The 21166-nt window shown below is 41.8% G+C and overlaps 1 protein-coding gene across 1 annotated transcript in view; it reads right to left on the bottom strand.

Annotated features, from left to right (window-relative positions):
* The window catches only part of tsc22d2 (TSC22 domain family 2), a 36933-nt gene extending 16538 nt beyond the window's left edge, over positions 1–20395 (bottom strand). Inside the window, 9 exon segments of the mRNA XM_030727219.1 lie at positions 18345–18837; positions 18840–19163; positions 19166–19261; positions 19264–19404; positions 19407–19503; positions 19505–19546; positions 19548–19886; positions 20024–20153; positions 20373–20395. Coding sequence (XP_030583079.1) covers positions 18345–18837; positions 18840–19163; positions 19166–19261; positions 19264–19404; positions 19407–19503; positions 19505–19546; positions 19548–19886; positions 20024–20153; positions 20373–20395 — 1685 coding nt within the window.
* Positions 20396–21166: the final 771 nt, after the last annotated feature.

Here is a 21166-nt window from a genome sequence, read left to right on the forward strand (position 1 = left end):
TTTATCGGATGAAAATGCAAAGGTATCCGTTTCAGTGTTTCAAGATCATAACAGTGCCTCCAGTAGGGGTGCAACGGTACAAAATTCCACAGTTCGGTCAATTTTACAGTACAGTGTTATTTCTGGATCAAATCATGAACTTCTTTATTCCTTGCAAACAATAACAAAAAATAACTTTCAATGAACATAAAAGGCATTTGACTAGAAGACAAATGAAAATTGAGAATAAAATCAATTGATCAATTGATCAGTGTCTACTACATATCACCTGAGAGATCTGTTATTGTTTCACTACTAAAACACAATACAACACAACATTCCTCAGAACAAAAGATGACAAAATAATCTGATGACATTCATGAGAACAAAATCAATATATACATATGACCTGTGAGGTCACTTCAGTATTGCTGTCATCGGACAGACGTGTGCTTCTCTGACTCAGACTTGTTTCGGGCTCACTGCACAAAGTTTAACAGCGTCCTCCAGAATAAATACACGTAGACACTTCATGAGGTAAACAGTATCTTACAGTCTGCACTTACAAGATAAACGTTGGCCAGAGCATTTGAGGGGACTTGGGAGTAAAAACATAAAATACTTCATAAACACATCTGTTTTTTTTAGGAGTGGGACTTTAACTCGTTAATTTCGATTAATTAATTACGGGGAAAATAACGAATTAAAAAATTGAACGCGTTTTAAGTGCACTTTGCACCGTGGAACGTTTCTCGGTGCACGAATTCCAGGCATACAGATTATATCGACGCACAATGTCCAAATTCAGGAGCTGTGTCCAAATTCAGGGGCCGCATCCTTCGAAGGACCCGTCCTACGCAGACCGGGTCCTTCGCGGCCCACGAAGACTGCAAAGGCCGGAAGTGAGCGGCTAGCCTTCATATCAGCGTCGCCTGCCGTCACCTCTGCGTAGCTCATGTCGCCTAGCAACGTGAGTGCGAAGCACAGCTGTGTAAAAGCAGCTGGTTAAACGTAGAACGAATTTTTTCTCCTTTTTGTGGTTTAAATTTAATTCTTTTATTCAAAATAAGCTGTTAAAACGAGCATAACACATTTCAACATCAAGGAATACAGCTGAGCGAATGATTAAATTCCAACTATATTAAGTGAGACATTAATGTTGACTAAAACTATCCAGTTATGATGCTTAACTTTAATTTCAGGAGTTTGCTTATCACAGGAGCACTTCCACCCTTCGTTGGTCTGTGTAATAGACTGGTGGGAAAATAAAATTTTTAAGTTTAAGCTTATGTATATTGATTCATTCATCAACCAAACTTAACTTAATATTTCTCGTTAAATATTTAAATGTGATTAAAATGTGATTAATTAATTACAAAGCTTCTAATTAATTTGATTAATTTTTTTAATCAAGTCCCACTTCTAGTTTTTTTTATACCTGATTTATTGCTACGTGTTTATTATTAAAATATGTCAAAATACAGTATGCACAAAAACGTTTTTAGACACAAACACTAGTAGAAATGCGCCGGCACAGTAATGGGGAAGCCCAAGGCAAATGGCGGCAGCAGCTACGGGGTACAGAGGGTTAAAACTAGGGATGGCACGATACCACTTTTTTATGTCCGATACTGATATTTTACATTTGGATATCAGCCGATACCGATATAAATCCGATATTTAAAATTGATCCAGGCATTTAAAAACATTAAAAAAAAAGAAGTCAACAGTCTCTCACACAACAAAATCAAAGTCTTTTAGTTGTCCCACATACAAGACTAAGGACCAGGGTGGGCAGAGCTTTTTAGGCAGTGGCACCAAAGCTCTGGAACTGTTTACCACTCCAGCTCCATTTAGCTGACTCTGTGGCATCATTTAAAAAATAGTTGAAAACTTTTCTGTTTAACCAGGCTTTCTGGTTTCTGACTTTATTTTTATTCTTTTTCTTTTAATATGGTAATGTTATTATGTTTTTAAAATAGTGTTTTCTGGGTGGGGGGGTGATACTGTGTTTTAATTATTGTACAGCGCTTTTCTGTCTGTGAAAAACGCTATATAAATAAACTTTACTTACAACAATAACTATCACCTGAATCCTGTTGCTTCTGTATGAGAAGGTGATGCTTATGGCATGTTGCAAATTTCATTAGGGCTGCAACTGTCGATTATTTAGCAATTGTGTATTCTATTTATATTGATTACCCAAGTAACTGGATAAGAAATACTTTTTTTCATATTAACAGTTCATCTGTATATTTTAACTTCTGTACTGCAGTTTTTCCCTGTGTGAAACAAACAGGGTGGATGGAGCAGCTACAAAGTTCTCTTTTCTTCACTTACTGATCAGGTGGTTGATGAAGGACCTCCAGCTGTTTCCCAGTAAAGGTTTAATGGAGGTTACAGGGACGAAAAAGCTTCTTTTGGACACTAGAAAAACATTTCCTTCTGCTCCATCTGAGCGCGCCGACTCCGCCTCTTTCCGCTTGTGCAGACAGACTGCACGTAAATCAGCTGACTGCTGCTGTTGCGTCATCAGTGTTCACGTGAAAAACTAGGTGCTGTGTGAGCGCATTTTTGTAATGCTTTATTTTTACAAGCATTCTCCTAAATACGTTTCTACTGCAGGTCTATATTTAGTCACAAATCAGGGATTAAAGTATGAAAAATATTTTGACGGGGAAGGGGTTCTTCCGGTACCGGACGGTCACTAGTGCTAATAGCTGCGCTCGCTAGCAGTATGTCCGGGAGCTGAAGTAGAGAAAAAAATAACAGCTGATTCTCAGCACAGCGAGCACAACACACAAACAAGGCAGAGAGCGGTGGAGGCGGAAAAAACATGTCAGCGATGATCACTCAATGTCAAAGGGAATCCGTCACAGCGACGGAGGATCTGAGGGGGTTGTTTTCTAACTCCTGATCCCCCACTCCATTCCAGTAGGTGGCGATAATGCAGCTCAACCGCAAACCCACAAGAAGAAGAAGACGACTGAGCCCTGTAATGCAGCTAATGTGAGCGAAACGTTATTTAATGTATCGGATTACATTTTTTTTATTTCTTTCCGATATCCGATCCAGTAATTTAGGCCAGTATCGGACCGATACCGATACTGAATATCGGATCGGCGCATCCCTAGTTAAAACCCAGACAGAACTCCAGTTTATTTACATTTTTTTTTCCACCACAACAACCGTGTGATCCATCCATGGTTCAGTGAAACAAACCATAGCCTCTAGTAAAGTGTATCAAAATTTTCTTTTTTTTTCTTAACATAACGTGATTGCTATTTTATTTATTACATATTTTAGAGGCAATCATTAACCAGGTTTGTCATTTCAAAGTTCCTCTTAGCACCTAGTTCTTGCCATTGTCACCCTTCCAAATGGTTACGCCCCTCAATTTTTGTGATCTCCCGTCCGCTGACTGAAACAAGATCGAGGTGTCAGTCTCTACTGCCATTTCCAATATATGAGTTTCGGGTCTCGCAGATTCTCACCTTACAGAGAGGTGATGTCACAGTTGGTGTGTGCGACAACCAATGCGATAACCATAGACAAGCCTTAATTTTTACCCCTCCCCTCACCCTCCATGAAGCCAGCTAAATATAAACAGTTATTCTTTGGTGTAACTGGTCAACTTCTGTCCACATGGAACCAGTGAGCTGCAGTCCACTGTTAAGGTCACAGTACTGCTGCACACTAAGAAACAAAGACAGCTTGTAGCTTAATTGTTTAGGCTTAAAGAATCTTCTTGTACTTAAAGTGTTAGTTTCATAAAAGCTTTTAAGGCAGTCACACATGCAAAGACTGAGTGAATCCATGTTGCAGCTGTTCTAGCTGCATTTGTCAAGCAGCTGAAAATTAATAAGCAAAAAATGTGAGGAACTGATGCTGTTATTTGTCGTGTAAAATGGTAATACTGACTATCTCTAGGGTTTGCAGCTGTGTGTGTGTGTGTGTGTGTGTGTGTACAGTGCCTTGCGAAAGTATTCGGCCCCCTTGAACTTTTCAACCTTTTGCCACATTTCAGGCTTCAAACAAAGATATAAAATTTACATTTTTTGTGAAGACTCAACAAGTGGGACACAATCGTGAAGTGGAATGAAATTATTCGGCCTTGCGTTAATACTTTGTAGCGCCACCTTTTGCTGCAGTTACAGCTGCAAGTCACTTGGGGTATGTCTATCAGTTTTGCGCATCGAGAGACTGAAATTCTTGCCCATTCTTTCTTGCTAAACAGCTCGAGCTCAATGAGGTTGGATGGAGAGCGTTTGTGAACAGCAGTCTTCAGCTCTTTCCACAGATTCTCGATTGGATTCAGGTCTGGACTTTGACTTGGCCATTCCAAACACCTGGATACGTTTATTTGTGAACCATTCCATTGTAGATTTGGCTTTATGTTTTGGATCATTGTCTTGTTGGAAGATAAATCGTCCGTCCCAGTCTCAGGTCTCTTGCAGACTCCAACAGATTTTCTTCCAGAATGGTCCTGTATTTGGCCCCATCCATCTTCCCATCAATTTTGACCATCTTCCCTGTCCCTGCTGACAAAAAGCAGGCCCAAACCATGATGCTGCCACCACCATGTTTGACAGTGGGGATGGTGTGTTCAGGGTGATGAGCTGTGTTGCTTTTACGCCAAAAATATTGTTTTGCATTGTGGCCAAACAGTTCGACTTTGGTTTCATCTGACCACAGCACCTTCTTCCACATATTTGGTGTCTCCCCCAGGTGGCTTATGGCAAACATTAAACAAGACTTTTTATGGATATCTTTAAGAAATGGCTGTCTTCTTGCCACTCTTCCATAAAGGCCAGATTTGTGCAGTGTACGACTGATTGTTGTCCTATGGACAGACTCTCCCACCTCAGCTGTAGATCTCTGCAGTTCATCCAGAGTGATCATGGGCCTCTTGGCTGCATCTCTGATCAGTTTTCTCCTTGTTTGAGATGAAAGTTTAGAGGGACGGCTGGGTCTTGGTAGATTTGCAGTGGTCTGATACTCCTTCCATTTCAATATGATTGCTTGCACAGTGCTCCTTGAGATGTTTAAAGCTTGGGAAATCTTTTTGTATCCAAATCCGGCTTTGAAATTCTCCACAACAGTATCTCGGACCTGCCTGGTGTGTTCCTTGGTCTTCATGATGCTCTCTGCGCTTTGATCAGAACCCTGAGACTATCACAGAGCAGGTGCAGTTATACGGAGACTTGATTACACACAGGTGGATTCTATTTATCATCATCAGTCATTTGGGACAACATTGGATCATTCAGAGATCCTCACTGACTTCTGGAGTGAGTTTGCTGCACTGAAAGTAAAGGGGCCGAATATATTGCACGCCCCACTTTTCAGTTTTTTATTGTTAAAAAAGTTTGACACATTCAATAAATTTCATTCCACTTCATGATTGTGTCCCACTTCTTGTTGATTCTTCACAAAAAAATTTATATTTTATTTCTTTATGTTTGAAGCCTGAAATGTGCAAAAGGTTAAAAAGTTCAAGGGGGCTGAATACTTCAGCAGATTATATATATATATATATATATATATATATATATATATATATATATATATATATATATATATATATATATATATATATATATATATATATATAAAAATCTGTTTCAAATATATATAACACACAAAAGGAGCTTTCTAAATGTGTCACCTTTGGCCTTTTACGATTCGGACCTTTCCTTATTGTCAATAAAATAGAATAAAAATCACCAGAATAATCAAAAATCAAATAAGTTTTAGTAGTCTAATTCACGTGCTGCAACTTACATTGTTGCAGAACACAAGTATTTCTACAATAACAAATTTAAAAAGCGAGAATGCACATTTTGAAAACTGTTTCTTGCCCACTTGGACGTCAGCTCCTGGGGGGGCATGGGTTAGAAAACACAAAAGCAGCTCTGTCACACACCCTTAAAGCGTCAATTAGAAGTCACTCATCACAAGTGCACATGACTCCACTTGATCTCAAAGACTTTGTTGATCAGAGTTACCGTTTACTCATGTTCCTGCATTAGCTGTTGAGAAAAGCCATAGAGTGCCTCCCGCTCAAGCCACTGCATGTATAACTCTGAAGACTTATCACAGTCCCTGAGACTTAATGAGAGTAATTTCTGATACATGTTGTCAAAGTACAAGTTGTTGTGGATGCATTTACATTACTCAAAATCCTGAGCCAAAATGTTGAAAGTGATCAGGGTGCTGCTAGAGTTGGCAGAGTTCACAGAAATACTAAATGACTACTGCTTCTCCCTTCCTTATTAACTTGTACTTGCACAAACCTAAGCTAGTAATAATCAAATATCCTTGGTTGGGGCACATACTGTACTGTGAGAATCATCAACAATGCACTGCATAAAAATTAGGAAACACTGCAAAAAATAAACAAAAAAAAGAAAAAAAACCTAATGTTGGCTAAGCAGCCTCACTAAGTCATGCCATACCATCACATCTGAGCAACTGCTCCCTGGTCTCATGATGTATGCTTGACAAGGGATTTAACAGCCTGTGCTTTTGTCAATAAAGGAGGGTTTGCTGTGATAGCCCTTTATCACACGTGAAAAAAAGGACCTGCCAAATCAAACATGCAAGAAGTATTTGGAGCAGTAACCACCATTTATAACTTTACGTACTTTGGTAATGATAACTTACTGAGAACAGTGAGTATTACATATACTGGAACTAAAATAACAGACATGTAGGTGTGATGAGGGTAAAATTCAAACCTGACAGGAAAATGCAAAAACATGAATGCCCCTTTAAATGAGGTTTTCTCCATTTAAATAACTTAAAAAAAAAAAAAAAAAAAAAAAAAAAAAAAAAAAAAAAAAACCCTGATCTGGAGTGTCAAACAGAGCTTTAGGGACAAGACCAAACTCACCACAAAGGTAAATACCACGTTTGAAATGCAAGTTATTTTCCTTGAGCCTTTGTTTATTTTTTGGTTTTTGTTTTTTAAATTGTTACTAGAGCTGACTATAGAGAGCTGTCCTGTCCCTGTTTATGGTCACCAAAAGTTTGTGCAGTTTTCTGGGTGTGACCTGATCCATGGTGGGCTGAATATACTGGAACTGGACAACAGACTGAACAGTTGGATGAGTTTTTCTCATAACGCAGTGATTAGGAGATGCTGTGGGAGAGCAGCTCATCGGCCAACAGGGACGTAACCCTCTGCATGGGGTCAAGCCTGTAGCCGTACCCAGCACAGGCAAAGTCCCCGCAGTGAAAACACAACCCCCGCCCACTCTCCTATGGGAGGCTACCGAAGGCAGGAAATAAAAGAGGGGTTTGTTGGGGCATCTGTGGCTCAGCTCACAAACCTCAATAAATAACATCACAGCTCAGGCCTGAGCAATGTTAAAGGCAGGCTGCAAAGACTGGCAAACATGTAAAGTCAGACAATACTAGTGAAAATATGTCACACTGATATGAGCATTCTCGTAGCACAGGGGTGTAATTTCTGCTTGAGTTGCACATAATTGTTACCATGGGCACAGATGAGTCAGTATAAGTCACAATCTGCGGTGGCTTATTCAGTTGGGTGGCAACCAATGGATTCAGCCTGGAGCTACAAAGCCACCATTTCTGCTCAATTTCTCTTTGCGGGGCTCATGTTCACTGACTTTCCGGTTAAATAAAGTGTAGAATCGGTTCCTGAAGCGTGACACTGGCCTAGTGAACTCTGCCACATTGGCCGTCAGGTCTGTTTCTGTCTCGACTCGTCAGCTGTTCTGTACCAACAGTGGCCTGTCACTCACACGTAACTCTGTCTGAGGTCAAAAAGGCAAGCCAGGCGACTCAGAGAACAGGCAAGCATTACAAACTGAAGTGATTCAAGATGACAATACATAATCATACTTTTAGGTAGTTAAAATAGCAGAGGTGTTAGGGTTTAGTGAATGTAAAAGCTGGATTTTACTGCAGAGTTAACAAAGCAGTTAATTCCCTTGACTTGACCCTGAAGGTTCAGTCACTCATTCAACATACACAGTAACCTCCGATGCAAATGCAGCTGCTTTGATTTGAGGTCTTGCTCCAAGACCATCTCGGCTGTCTGTGCATTCATACCCTCCTGCAGATGAAGAACCTAGCAGATTCCTGTGACAAATCACAGCCAACTCCTTTAAATACCATACACTGGGTGTGTCTCATGGACAATTCATTTACTGCCCCTGAGGTAAACCTGTCCTGATATAGATCTTATCTAATACAAGGGAGTGTACAATGCAAAAGTTCCTTCTACCTGTCTTTTCAGGGATGCAAAATATAGTGCAAAGTATCAGGTTTGGCAGTGGAAAGTCTGTTCCTTTTATATTCTTAGTTAGTCTTTCATATTGTCTGACAAAGTAAGAAAAAATACTGTACTTTAGAATTTACAATGCCTGGCAAACTCGACGAAAAAATATAACTGTGGCAGACTGAACTGCAAGACAGAGAGCTTTCGATCAACACTGCCATTGTGCCCACGCTCATTATTAAAAGCTACTTTTCCAGATTGCAGGGAGCGTGATATATCAAATAAATACTCGTCAGTGCTTCTGGTGGTCTCTCACAGTGACTAGTTCAGTGCTAAAATCCCAATGCACTGTCCTTCCTGGTCTTAAACTGCTGCCTTGCTTCATGAGGTACATTCACTGACAACACGGGAAGTGGTAGCTGAATATTTTCCATTGTTTGGTACAGAGTTTTTGGCTGACCTCGCTCTGAGCCAGAGCAGGGTTGGTAAAGTGATGAATTTGAAGAGTGGTAAAACAAGGCAGAGGCAAAAACAAATCAAGCCAGTGCTTTAAAAAAAAAAAAAAAAAAAAAGAAAGAAAAAAAAAAGGAAAAGATGATTAACCCTTAAGTGCATGAGTACTGTCTTTTGGTCAAAACTATAATATGGATTCAGCTCAGAGTATATTTAAGTCTAGTACTGTGTCAGCTGTGTTCATGTTTCACAGATCTGCAGCAGAGAAGAGTGTGGGTGGAAATATTTTAACATGTTAAACATAGAGCCTGACTCAGATGAACAGTAGAGGCACGATGGTGTGAAAGTTCAGAAAGGACCAGTCATCCTATCTCACTATGGCAATGCCCAAGAGGTCAACTTGTCTCATGCTGATTAAATCTGTTTCCAATGCTGCAGTACAAAAAAAAGAATAAAAGACTAAAATATTAAAGCTAGCTATTAAAGAGCTTGGGGAGGAGGGGGGGGGGGGGGGGGGGGGGGGGGGGGGGGGGGGGGGGGGGGGGGGGGGGGGGGGGGGGGGGGGGGGGGGGGGGGGGGGGGGGGGGGGGGGGGGGGGGGGGGGGGGGGGGGGGGGGGGGGGGGGGGGGGGGGGGGGGGGGGGGGGGGTGGGGGGGGGGGGGGGGCAACATGTCGTGATTAGTGCTTCTACAGATTTCAGCATTTTTTCCTGAAGAAATCAGGTCTAATTCATAACAGGAAGATGCAATAAGTTCAACAGAAAAACGACTATTTCATAAAGTTACACCCGCAATACTTGAAGATAATTAGAGGAATTATTTGTTAGACGCAGGATATAAACCATATAATCTGCACGTTCTCACTGAGTGAAGACAACGAGTTTAGGCACTTATGACAAATCCATCCTGATTTAGTGATAAGCCAAGGTGCCATCTGTTCGGCATCGTTGTTCTGAATGAGCGAATGAATGGTTATCAGACTACCCAGCCACAATGACTCATGTCCGTTTCCTTGCAGAAGTCTGCTCATTGTAAGACATCAGAGGGTGGTGTTTCGGGGGGGGCACCACTGTGGTTTAATGCTGAGACGAACAAGAGACAAGCCTAACGAGAAAAAAGAAAAGGAAGATGACAGAGGAAGCGAGCCACTGAATTGAAAGTGCACATCAAAGCACGAAAGGAAACGGAGGTTCTTACAGAATTCGCATGTTTTCTCAGCTGATGACAGAAATGGATTTTAGAGTCATCTTGCGAAAAAACGCGACCTCGGCTGCCCTTTCGAGCAGACTCTGCTCATCTTCTTATTTGAATGTAGTGCTGTACCCACACAGCCTGATTTTAAGCTGCTACTGTAAAACATTACAAATGTCAATGAAAACATAAATCCATAAAGTCGTCCCTGAATCTTGAGGAGACTTTAAAAAAAAAAAAAAAAAAAAAAAGGAGCCACATCTTTTAATTTCTTTGCCAAACTTCAGGCTAAATCTGATTTGTCTCTCTGCATGTTGACTTGAATCCTACACACTCGAGATACCTCAGTAGGAAGAAGATGGATTTAAGCAGGAAAAAAATAAAACTGGCAGTGATTGGTTATTGAAAAAAGACAAGAAAAAAAAGTTCCAACATGAAGATGCAAGAAGGCAGCTAAACATGAGCACACCCCACTTCACTCTTTCAGCTAGTCCCACAACTGCCATAACCACAACACATGCGCACACTCAAAAAAGACCAGCGAACAGTGAAGAGTCACAGGCACCAGTGAGGCAGACTAAACCCACTGAAAGCAGGCGAGAGCTCGGAGAGGATGGATGACTCAAATGCAGCTGCCTGCCATGCTTTCCACACATCCTCATTACTCACTATGTAGACATCTTGGGCTCTGCGGCCCGAGGCACTAAAACCTCGTTGTTCAACCATTGCTTCTCACTCTGGAAGACTGAATGGCTTGACACACACTCCACATTTTCTAAAGCAACTGGTTGTTGCTGATCTGAAGACTTTTATATCCACAGACTTGCAGCCGACTCGCTTCTATTCTTGAACGCTAAGGCTCTGATCTGTGGTCAGCCTTAAAAGCCTTGAACCACAAAAAGGCATTATCCAAGAACTGCTGAATCACCTCTCCACTGCATTAACCCCAAATTATTTGAATGTTCCTTCTTCTTGCCCTTCCCCATTACAAGCTCCATCCATAACTAAGATTTATCTTTTCCCATTTTTAGCATTATTTTGGGGGGGGGAAAAACAAATCAAAATGGAGAATAAGAAAGTGAAGCATATGATCAGTTCTGCAGTTGTCCTGAAATTGTAGAATCTGACACTTGCAAGAAACACTCCACAAATAGAATTCAACAAGCTTTTCTCTTTTTCACTTCCTCTATTTGTATCAGAATATCTTACTTTACCGTAAACCAACAGACAGATAACAAAAATCGGAAATATGTAAGGTGAATTCTGAGGAAGAGGATTCTAAAGCACCACAGTTATCAAAAGGGTACTGTTTTAGACATGCAAAAGTGCCCTAATGGCCACAGAGTTACATGTGATTAAGGTTGGAACTGGTCAGTGAAAGTTTCCACTGAGTAAAAAGGGTTTTTTGGCCTTTTGCCTAAATTCACTTCCTAAAACCAAAAGCACCAAATGTCACAAAGAGATAAAAATGCAAAACTACTTTCAATCTTTAAACAGAGAGCTCAGAACAAAACAAACCATGATACAGTTTTGTGATAAGCAATCACTGAGACCACTATAACTTCCAAAATCTTTTTTTTTTTTTAATAAATGCTGCCTTTGCACTGTGTACTTTGACTACACTTTTTAAAAACTTATTTAAGTATCATTTATTTAATGGGGGAAAGAATGAAAATTTACATTAGAATGGCAACATTAGATTGCTGCCTATTAATTTCACATCATCTCTAATAACTAATCACAATGTCTCAGGGAACAGCAGCAAACTATGCATCTGAAAACCTGGTAATATTGGGCTTTTTAATAAATATTTCCAACTCTCCAGCACATTCATGGTTAGCAACAGCTCACCCTGTGTCCAGCCTTCTGCACACATTACTAAGCTGGGATGCACTGATCCAGCTTTTTCCAGTTCCAATCTGATACCTTGGCTACGGTTATCTACCAATAGCAATTTTAAATTAATAAGCTGTAATCCTGATTGAGGATTATGTGTCAGGTTCAATAAACAGCTTTCTTAACTCTATAAGATAAAATGTAAAATGTAAGCACATCCAAAAATATAATTTTTTGAACATGTCGGAGAGCAACTTGGAGTTCAGTCTCTTCCCCTTTGGAACAGCCAGGGATCGAACCACCACCACCTTCCAATTAGCAATGACCGAGTCTACCTCCAGAACTACCGCCACCCCAAAGTAAGCACAGGACAAAAAGAGAACAGAACTGAATGGATAAAATCATGGATCAGCTGTCACCAATATCCAGTTGAGCTTTTTGTGCCAGTATCAAGCCGATGTCCAAATATCAGATCAGTGTATATATACTAAGCCAGCTTGCTGACCCAAGAGTATTTACAGTAGTTAAAACTACTACACAGACTATGTCCTGGGGTCTATATCTTGTGAGAAAAGATCATTTGAGACAATGTGTCTTCAATAGCCGCCTCTGCATTTAATGAGTCAAAGTAGAGCTATTGTGGCAGCTGCACTAGACCCCATCTTCTACATGATGTTTTTGCTGGGCTTGTGGACTTACATCTTTTTCATATTATTCATTCTTCAGCGTGTAAGGCTAGACTAGAACACATGTAGCCGTATGCTGCCTCTTTCAGTTCCGTAAGATTTCCCGGCTTAGTACATACACTTGCCTATGGTACCAAGAAGAACAAGTACCGCTGTGTTTTCAGAATCTGGGTATCAAATGGCATCGATTCTGGTGACATCCCTAACATGCACTTAAACATTACCCATTTGTCACATGTAGCAAGTGCAAACTGGTAAGGAGAACCTGTCAACAGGTTGTCCCTTTGCTGGGACTACAACCTTTGAAATGAGCTTAGCATATCTCATACCGTAATCACTCAGTCTAACCTGTTCTATACTCAGATTTGAAAAACACCATTGGTTTGCACACATTGTCCTCATTCCTGGAACGTACTTCTGTGGCTGATTCAATTGCTTTGCTTCCAGCACAAAACTGAGTTAGCTACAGTGGGCCGCCAGGCTCTTGGTTGTTTACTTGCTTTGGCAGACCCAATCTAATTGGAAGTGATCCTCTGACCACATTTTGCTGAGATAACAGGGTGGGTCCTGCTATTCTTATTCAGCCACTTTACCTCACACCACTGACCACTCTCTGAGTCTTTATAAAAAAGTAAAACCATGAAAAATCTTAAAATCAATTTACTGTGCCATCTATATAAAGGGGTACTCTTTGGCAAAGTTAGATGAAACCAGTAATAAGCACTGTAAGGGTGGTTTGAGGAGGCATGATTAAAAGCCAGATCTGGCTGGTTATTAAGCATGTAAAAAATGCTGGTGATTGCTCAACCCCTAAACTTCCACCACAAATTTAAAAGCAGAGAGAAGCCCAAGTATGACCTGAGGCTTCTGATGAAACAGCAGCACTGTTATTTAATTAAACCGAAAAGACAGTCATAGCAAAAAAAAAAAAAAAAAAAAAAAACTGCATCAGCAGTTTAGAAACAGAGGAAGAGTGTTTTACCACCTCATTTTCAAGAGAGAGACAGGACATTACAGGGAGACAGACGGGGGGAAGGTTGGGCGGTCTCGCCCAAAAACAGAGCTGTTGCAGACCCATTCGTTCAGTCTCCAGCCCAGGGCATCCCACAATCACAGCCATTCAGCGGTACTGGAATATGTCCCCTGGAAGTTCAGGCAGGTCAGCTATCTGTGGAAAATAAGCTACTGCCTTGTCTCCAGGCACTACAGAAACCAAACTGCAACCAACACACACACACACACACACACACACAACACACACACACACACACACACACACATACACACACACACAATCCCAAAACTGACACTCCATCCCACACTGTCTTCAATCCTTCTCAATCAGAAGTAGTAAAAGAGGGTAAGGTGAAACAACATGTGCACAGACTACAAATATTAATGCAGACATGCTTTCTTAAGGTAAATTTTGAGCCAAAAACTACCACCATTTAGTAGGAATCCCTTTTAAGAAAGTAAACAGAAACTGAACACAGCTGCTTATTATTTTTGTCATAATAACATCTAAATAATTAATTTGTGACAACACAGTCAGCTGAGAACCATTAACAGGATAACCACTGAGATACTCACTTAGCTCCTACTAAGGTTTGAGTCAATCCAGTGTTAACACATTCTTGCTAGCAGCTGCTTAAGATGCCATCAACATTAAAGGTTAGCCCCCCCCATTATCAACAGTAAAATTACTCTCCACCAGCTGAGTATCACTTTTCCCTCTGAAATGCTAGAGGAGTACAACTCAGCTGGAGGGCAGAACAATCAGTTTCCACTAAACTGAACTCACTGTGCTGCTGACCTTTCAAAAAGCTTTGTGACATTTAATGTGAATAAGAAGAAATTTATCATGTAATATTTGAGTTTCCATAACTGTAACTGTGACAGTCATGTGTGGATTGTCAGGGAAGTTGAGAAAGTCTGGCAGCTGGTTTACTCTCCTTTTTTTGGCACGTTGATCTACTTGTTTGCAGATAAGAGCGGCAGTCTTTTAATCTAGCGGAAATTAAAGTTTATAACCACTCCATGTGATTATATGGTGGCTGTTTAAAACACACAGAATGATCAGACCAATAACCTTCACTTGGGTTCTTGCAGTTCATATTCTTCAGATCCGGCATAGTGTGTGGCTCAAGTATCAATGAGTTTATATGCACAAAGGTGAAGAAAGGTAAACGTGCCATTTTCACATGCAAACCTCAGACAGTGTCAGATCAGATGTGTGCTCACTACTGGAAATACTCTGTGTTTTTGGTGAGAGTAGGCATCTGAGCAGAGCGTGCAGGACACATGACACCAACTCACTGCACCTTTTTCACATAGACTTTGTACTGTGAACCTGTCAGGGGAAAGACTGACTGATTCGGACGTGCGCCTTCTCACCAGCTAATGTCTTAAAAAAAAAAGTCAAGGCTATTATAACTGTTTCAAAGCCATATAATCTACTTGATCACTACTCATACAGGATATTCACTTGCAACAACATTACAGAGCATGTCAAAAGCCAGAGAAACCAATTAATCTGTAAGTTTTGCCATTTTGGAGGCTTCACCTAGACTAAACCTACATTTTAACACAGAAAATAAGTCAAAATAGTCTTTCAAAAAAAAAAAAAAAAAAAGACAGGGCCCCAGAAACTGCCTCACATAAATGGCAAACAGTGGCAAGCTGTTTGGCATAGAGCAAACAAAGGTGGAAGGTGAGCATGAAAACCAACCGAGAAAAGCCAAATTTAAAGAAGAGTTTGTAATAAAAACTGGAAGGCACGGGGCAAAATGTATGGCTTTAAATAAACTAGTTAGTAGTTATGTAAAAGAGCACCATGAATTTACAAACACATAACAGATGGCATTTAGTCTTACTCACACAGACTACAGGTATCCTGAATGAGGAAAACTCACTCAGTATAATCAATCTGATTTATGTTTCGTTTTATAGCCCCTTCTTGTAAAATTAAACAACAAATGGCAAACAGTGTAACAGAATTAGCTGCATTAGACTGCTTTTTATCCTATTGCATAATCAAGCCTCCACTATTGGGCTGCTTGAAACAATGTCATCAATTACACATTATTAATTAACATTCCTAACTGAGGCGTTACAACTGGGGGGTTGTCTCTCCTGGGAGAGCTGAGAGCCAGTGCTCCAACTGATGGAAATCAATTTTTCCCGGAGCAGCTTCCATCACTTTATTTGGCAAAGAACGCTGAGCATAGACACTAACCATTCCAAGCTGGAGGAAAATCATTGTCATCTCACAACTCTACCCCACAATGCTTTGTTCCACTTTTGTGATGCACTCTAATTCAAAACAGAACAATGAAACTTGGAACATATTCCTCAGTGAGACAGCAATCGTTCACCCAAAGAGAAGAGAACATAGTGGGGTGTGTTTCTTGAAAAAAACTTTTTTTTGGATCCTCAGACTTTTTTGGCATTTTAAGGACTGATAAGTTGAAAATTTTGCCCACAAACTCTCCTCACAAAGCTTAGAGGTTCATCAAAACAGAGCATGTAAAGCCAACAGAATTAATATTAGTTTCATAAAAACGCAAAGAGTTGGAAAAAGCTTTTGAACAATATTTCTAAGTAGCAGTAAGCATCCTCCCATTTAGCTGAATGAGCTGAACTAGTGTTTTATCAATTTGATATGCCTCATGTCACATGCAGAACTGAGAAACTTTGAACTGGTACTTTTGACCAAATGTCTATAAGTTGTTGAGGCTGGATTCAGGGAAACAGTATTTGATGGAAGATCAATTTAACACTATCCATGAAGCTGTAATGCTAATTGTGGCAGTGCAACTCTGCACGCACGCACACACAAACAGCGCGAGAAAGGAGACACACCTGTGAGTTCTGTTCCACATTTTGAAAAAAATAAAAAGGTTTATTTCCCACTTTGTCTATTCCAGCGATAAAGATGGATAGTACTGGTCTGTCCATTTTTCCATTAAGTCATAATAAAATCGTTCTGGTTCTTTACACCTCATGTTTTTAAGGTGTTTTTTTTTTTAAGCGTTAAATGTTTAAGTGTATAATGTTACATCCAGGTGCTTTGTCTCAGCAGGCCTTTGGACTGCCAATATGGTGGTTGAAACCCTGGCTTATTTTTGAACAACATCTCAATCATCCACCCATTTTATTAACCACCTATCCAATTCAGGGTCATGTTGGAGGCTATCCCCAGCTGTCGTAGGGCAAGAGGCAGGGTACACACTAGACAAGCTGCTGGTTCATCACAGGGCTAACGCAGAGAAACAACTATTCACACTCACATTCAAATCTATGGCCAATTCACTCATTAAATAACATAATATGCATCTCTTTGAACTATGGTAGGAAGTCGGAGAACCTGGAGAAAAGCCACACGAGCAAGGGAGAACATGCAAACTCCACACAAATGATTTGAGTGTGTTTTTGGCTGCTCAGGACAGTTGACGGCTACAATTGTGGCTAATTTGTCACCACACAGATTTACAGTTTTAAGTCAAGCCAAAAATGACGTAGAGAAACTAGAGTATACACAAAGAGCAAGAATATCATGAGTCAACACTTAAATTAGGTCAATATTTCAACACTGACAACTCAGAACAAGCCTTAAAGCCAGGAGACAGAGCACAAGGTAGCTTTGGTTCAGCTGATTTAGTCTGGCTGTGTCATTGCTGACACACAGACTGGCTTAAGTGCCTGCTATCATTTCCCCAGGTGTGTGTGATGTAGGTGTTTCTCCTGTCTGTCCTCTCCACCTTCCTGGCTCGTCCTGTCCTGCTGCCATCATCACCATAGCTACAGTCACTGATGTCACTACTCTATTATTCACTCACACACACACACACACACACAAGAAATGGGTACTGATCACACATTATTAAGCCATGTTTAATGCTGCTAAGATAAAAAAAAAAATCTCCAGGCAACCATGATTTGCTTCATGAGTATCTAGAATAATGGCAATAAAATCAGGACTCAATCTCTCAAATAAACAATACACACCTCCAGCTCTCACTGTATCATTTACAATAAGCACAGAACAGGGCACACTGATAAACACCGAGACCAATATGAATACAGGACAGAGTATGCACGTGCGTGTGGATCTAGGTTATTCTTGGATCAGACATCACTTCTCCAGCAGCACCACTTGCTCCAAAACAAGTTGCAACATTTTAGATCAAGCTCTGTAAAGGCCATTGGACAGACCCTGAAACAGACTGTGTGTACGTTAAAAGTGTACTGTGTAGGCAAGTGAAGAGTCTGCATTTGCAAGGTTGGGAAGGCTGGGAAAACTGCCCAGGGTGAGTATGCTAGCCACCTCTCTAGACAGAGGAATAAAAGCAGCCAGTTACATTTGGGGAGGCAACTACAAAACACAGCTACTGCCTGTGTTGCAACAACCCCCCCCCCCACCCACCCACAGGGCCTGTGGGTGTCTAAAGTGACAAGTTACTGTCCAGGTTTTGTGTGTTAATGATAAAGACAGGAAACTAACTTCCAACTCCATCAGTTTTTATTTGCTCTCCACTCCTCTAACAGATAATCACCACTTTCTCAAATACTTAACCCTTAAAAACAGAAGAAAAAGAAAATACTGCTTTGTGTCAGTACAACCAGCACTTTCAGTCACAGCGTGCTTTATTTGAGCAATGACGAAGGAAGAGGTGTTCTCCACAGTGTCGAGTATGACCACACTGCTGTAGAATGAAATAACAATGTTTAGTATGACAGCATGCTTCCAGATACAACTTGCTAGCTGTAAGAGTCTATCAGTGCTGCTCCAGGTATGCACCTCAACTTTCCACTCTCAAACAGTTTAAGGAAAGGAAAAAAAATACATACATACCACACACACACACACACACACACACACACACACACACACACACCACAACAACAACATTCGTTTCTCATAGGCGTTTTTGTGCATTATACTCTTACCTGTCCCCGTCCATATCCATGGTAATATCAATGCCAAACAGGCTGTTGACAGCAGGAGAGGGTAGGTTGGAGCCCTCACTGAGAGGCTTCACACCTTCTTTCTCTGGCACCACACCAACACTGTGCTGAGGCAGAGCATCAACCTTTGTTCTGCTATCATCTGGCTGGTTACTGACACCAGGGGGAAGGCCTGCTGTGGCTCCTCCATGAGCTCCCTGGAGCTGGACGAGTCCTACTGAGTGTCCAGGACTTGGCATACCCGGAGAAGTGTTGGTTGTACTGGGCACTGTGGCAGGCACATTCTGGCCACCGCTGTGAGAGGTAGTGGTGGTGACGGAAGGTGCAGGAGCAATGCCTAACCCTCCTGAAGGCTGAGTATGACTGGCAGGCTGACAGGGGGCCACTATGGCTGGTGTACCACCAGCTTGTAGTAGGAGGCCCTGGGATGAAGCTGCTTCTCCACCCAGCCCCTTTGATCCAGGACCAGCAGGGTGATTACATGCGAGGATACCTGGCTAGCTGGAGGCCCTACAGCAATGGAAGTCATGAGAAGGTTCTGAGCACTTGAACCAAAGTGGGTCTGATGAGTCGCATAAGGAAACTGCTGGGCTTGTGAGGCAGGAGGCATAATGGGAGAATTCTGGTGCACACCATTGAAGCTGTTAGAGGGGAAGGTTTGGGGAGCTACAGGCGACATATTAACCTGAACCTGGTGTGGTTGCTGTGATGATGAAGTTGTATACCCTGTGGGTTGGAAGGCACTTGCTCCGCTCCCTATCTGAGAAGCCAAGCTGTAGCCTTGCTGCCAAGACTCTGAAGGTGTGGGTGGGAGGAGTGCCCAACAGAGGCAGAGTAGCCAAACTCTGTGGTGTTCTCCGAAGTCTGAGCAATACTAGTGAATACAGAATTACCAGTGGCCCTAATCCACTGTCCCGGTCTAAACTGTGATCGTGGGTTACCGTTGGCCTTATACTATCCACAGTCCGATTAATATTTGAATCCGAATCTCTTTCATAGTACTCAGTGCATGTCCACCTGCCCCGTCTGAAGGGCTCTCCGTACCATGGTCAAGTTTGATCACCCTGAAACGGGAAGTACAGCTGGTGCTCACGGGAGCTGTGTGAACAGCACTGGTAGAGACAGTGGAAGCTGGGACCGCAACTGGTAGCTGAGCTTGAAACAAAGGGCTGAGCAGTAGCTGGGCACGGCCACACTTCCTCCAACATTATGTGGGGTAGCACGGCCAGAGCCTACGCCTTTACTGTAAGAGAACCCCCCGTTGACAGGACCCGTGTTAGGCAGCTGGCCCTCCTGAGGCTCCCCGGCATTGCTTAAGGTTTCCTCGGATGAACTCCTGTCACACACCCCCAGGTCGGCCCGAGAGACATCAAATATTTCCGACGACACGTCCTCCGTCCGGGACTCATCCGGATCGTCCAAACTCTCGGGGTCGTCGGGGATCTTACTAGGCGGCACCTGAGCCTGCGTAACACTCGTGATCTGGAACAACTTTTCCTCTTTGCGTGCGTTTCGACATGCTGACTATCTGCGTCAAGTTCTGTCAGCTCCCAGATGAACCGAAGTGCTGCGCGACTGCTCCTGCTAAGTTTTTTTTTTTTTTTTTTTTTACAGCTGAGAGATTTGACACAGGCACGTACCGTCACAGCACATTTCCATACCGTTCCTCTTTCTCCCACTAGTCCGAGTAAAGTGTCACAACCGAGGCCAGACCCCGATAGGAGTCCCGCAACGTTTCCGCTGTGTCCGGTCGCAGCAGACGGGCCAAAGCTCTTCTCCTCCCCGGCCTCTCTCTCACACACACATACACACTCACTCACACATATACACACACGGTCGGCCTTCCTTATGTCCCGGCAGCGGAGTTGCAAACAGGCCCTTGTCAAAGTTCTTGCTGAGCAGCTGCCACCGGTACTTTAGTCTGAGGCGGGCCCGGTCTGTCAGCACCACTCTCCTCTCTCATCTACAGATATACTTCTCAGCAATTAGCCAAGTTCTACTTTTCCCTACCTCGGCACCAGCATGTGCGACATTATGATGTAAACAACTCGTCGGCTTGTCAAAATTAATATATAATCCAGCAGTACGCGGAGAAAACGTCTCAAAGTCGGCGAAGTTTGCCTCTCGCCGTGCGGACAGCTTACTTTTGGCAGCAGCTAGTAGCAACTAGCTGACAGATAACCACTTTAGTACGGCGGCTGTGAGCTAACGGGCAGCTAACTCCTGCCCGCCGCTCTCCTTACTCGACAAGATGGCAAGAACGAAGTGCATCCTGGGTATCGAGGTCAAACGACTTTTACGTTATCTTAAAAATAAATTTACAAATTAACAGCGCATTAAAAGTTTTTAAAATATATCTCATATTTCAAGTTAAGGCTGTGAAAAAAAATTAAAATATAAAAAAAAAAATTTACTTGCCTAAAACCGCTCGCTGCTGTCGTCACTTCCGGTTAACGTCACACGCATTGGAAGTTTTTTTTGTTTGTTTTTTTGTTTTTTTTAACACGCAGTGTAAGTGGAATGACTTCCCCAGATGTGGATTTGTGTTTTTAATGTTTCTAATATAATTTTAAATGTCGTTTTTGTATATTTGAGATACATATATTTAAACATAGCTAATCCGCCTGTATTTATGGCATCTATTACATTACAACTAATCATATGCAACGGCGCCCACTGTAAAGCGCCTTAACCCTTAAAAAAAAGAAAAAAAGAAAAGAAAACGCAATTTAATTTTTAGCTTTACCTTTTTAAACTGACCTATTTGGCAAGAACCGTTTATCGTTTATCCGGGATTAATGCCT

The sequence above is a fragment of the Archocentrus centrarchus genome, chromosome 4 (assembly GCF_007364275.1).
Source record: "Archocentrus centrarchus isolate MPI-CPG fArcCen1 chromosome 4, fArcCen1, whole genome shotgun sequence".
In the NCBI taxonomy this organism is placed as follows: Eukaryota; Metazoa; Chordata; class Actinopteri; order Cichliformes; family Cichlidae; genus Archocentrus; species Archocentrus centrarchus.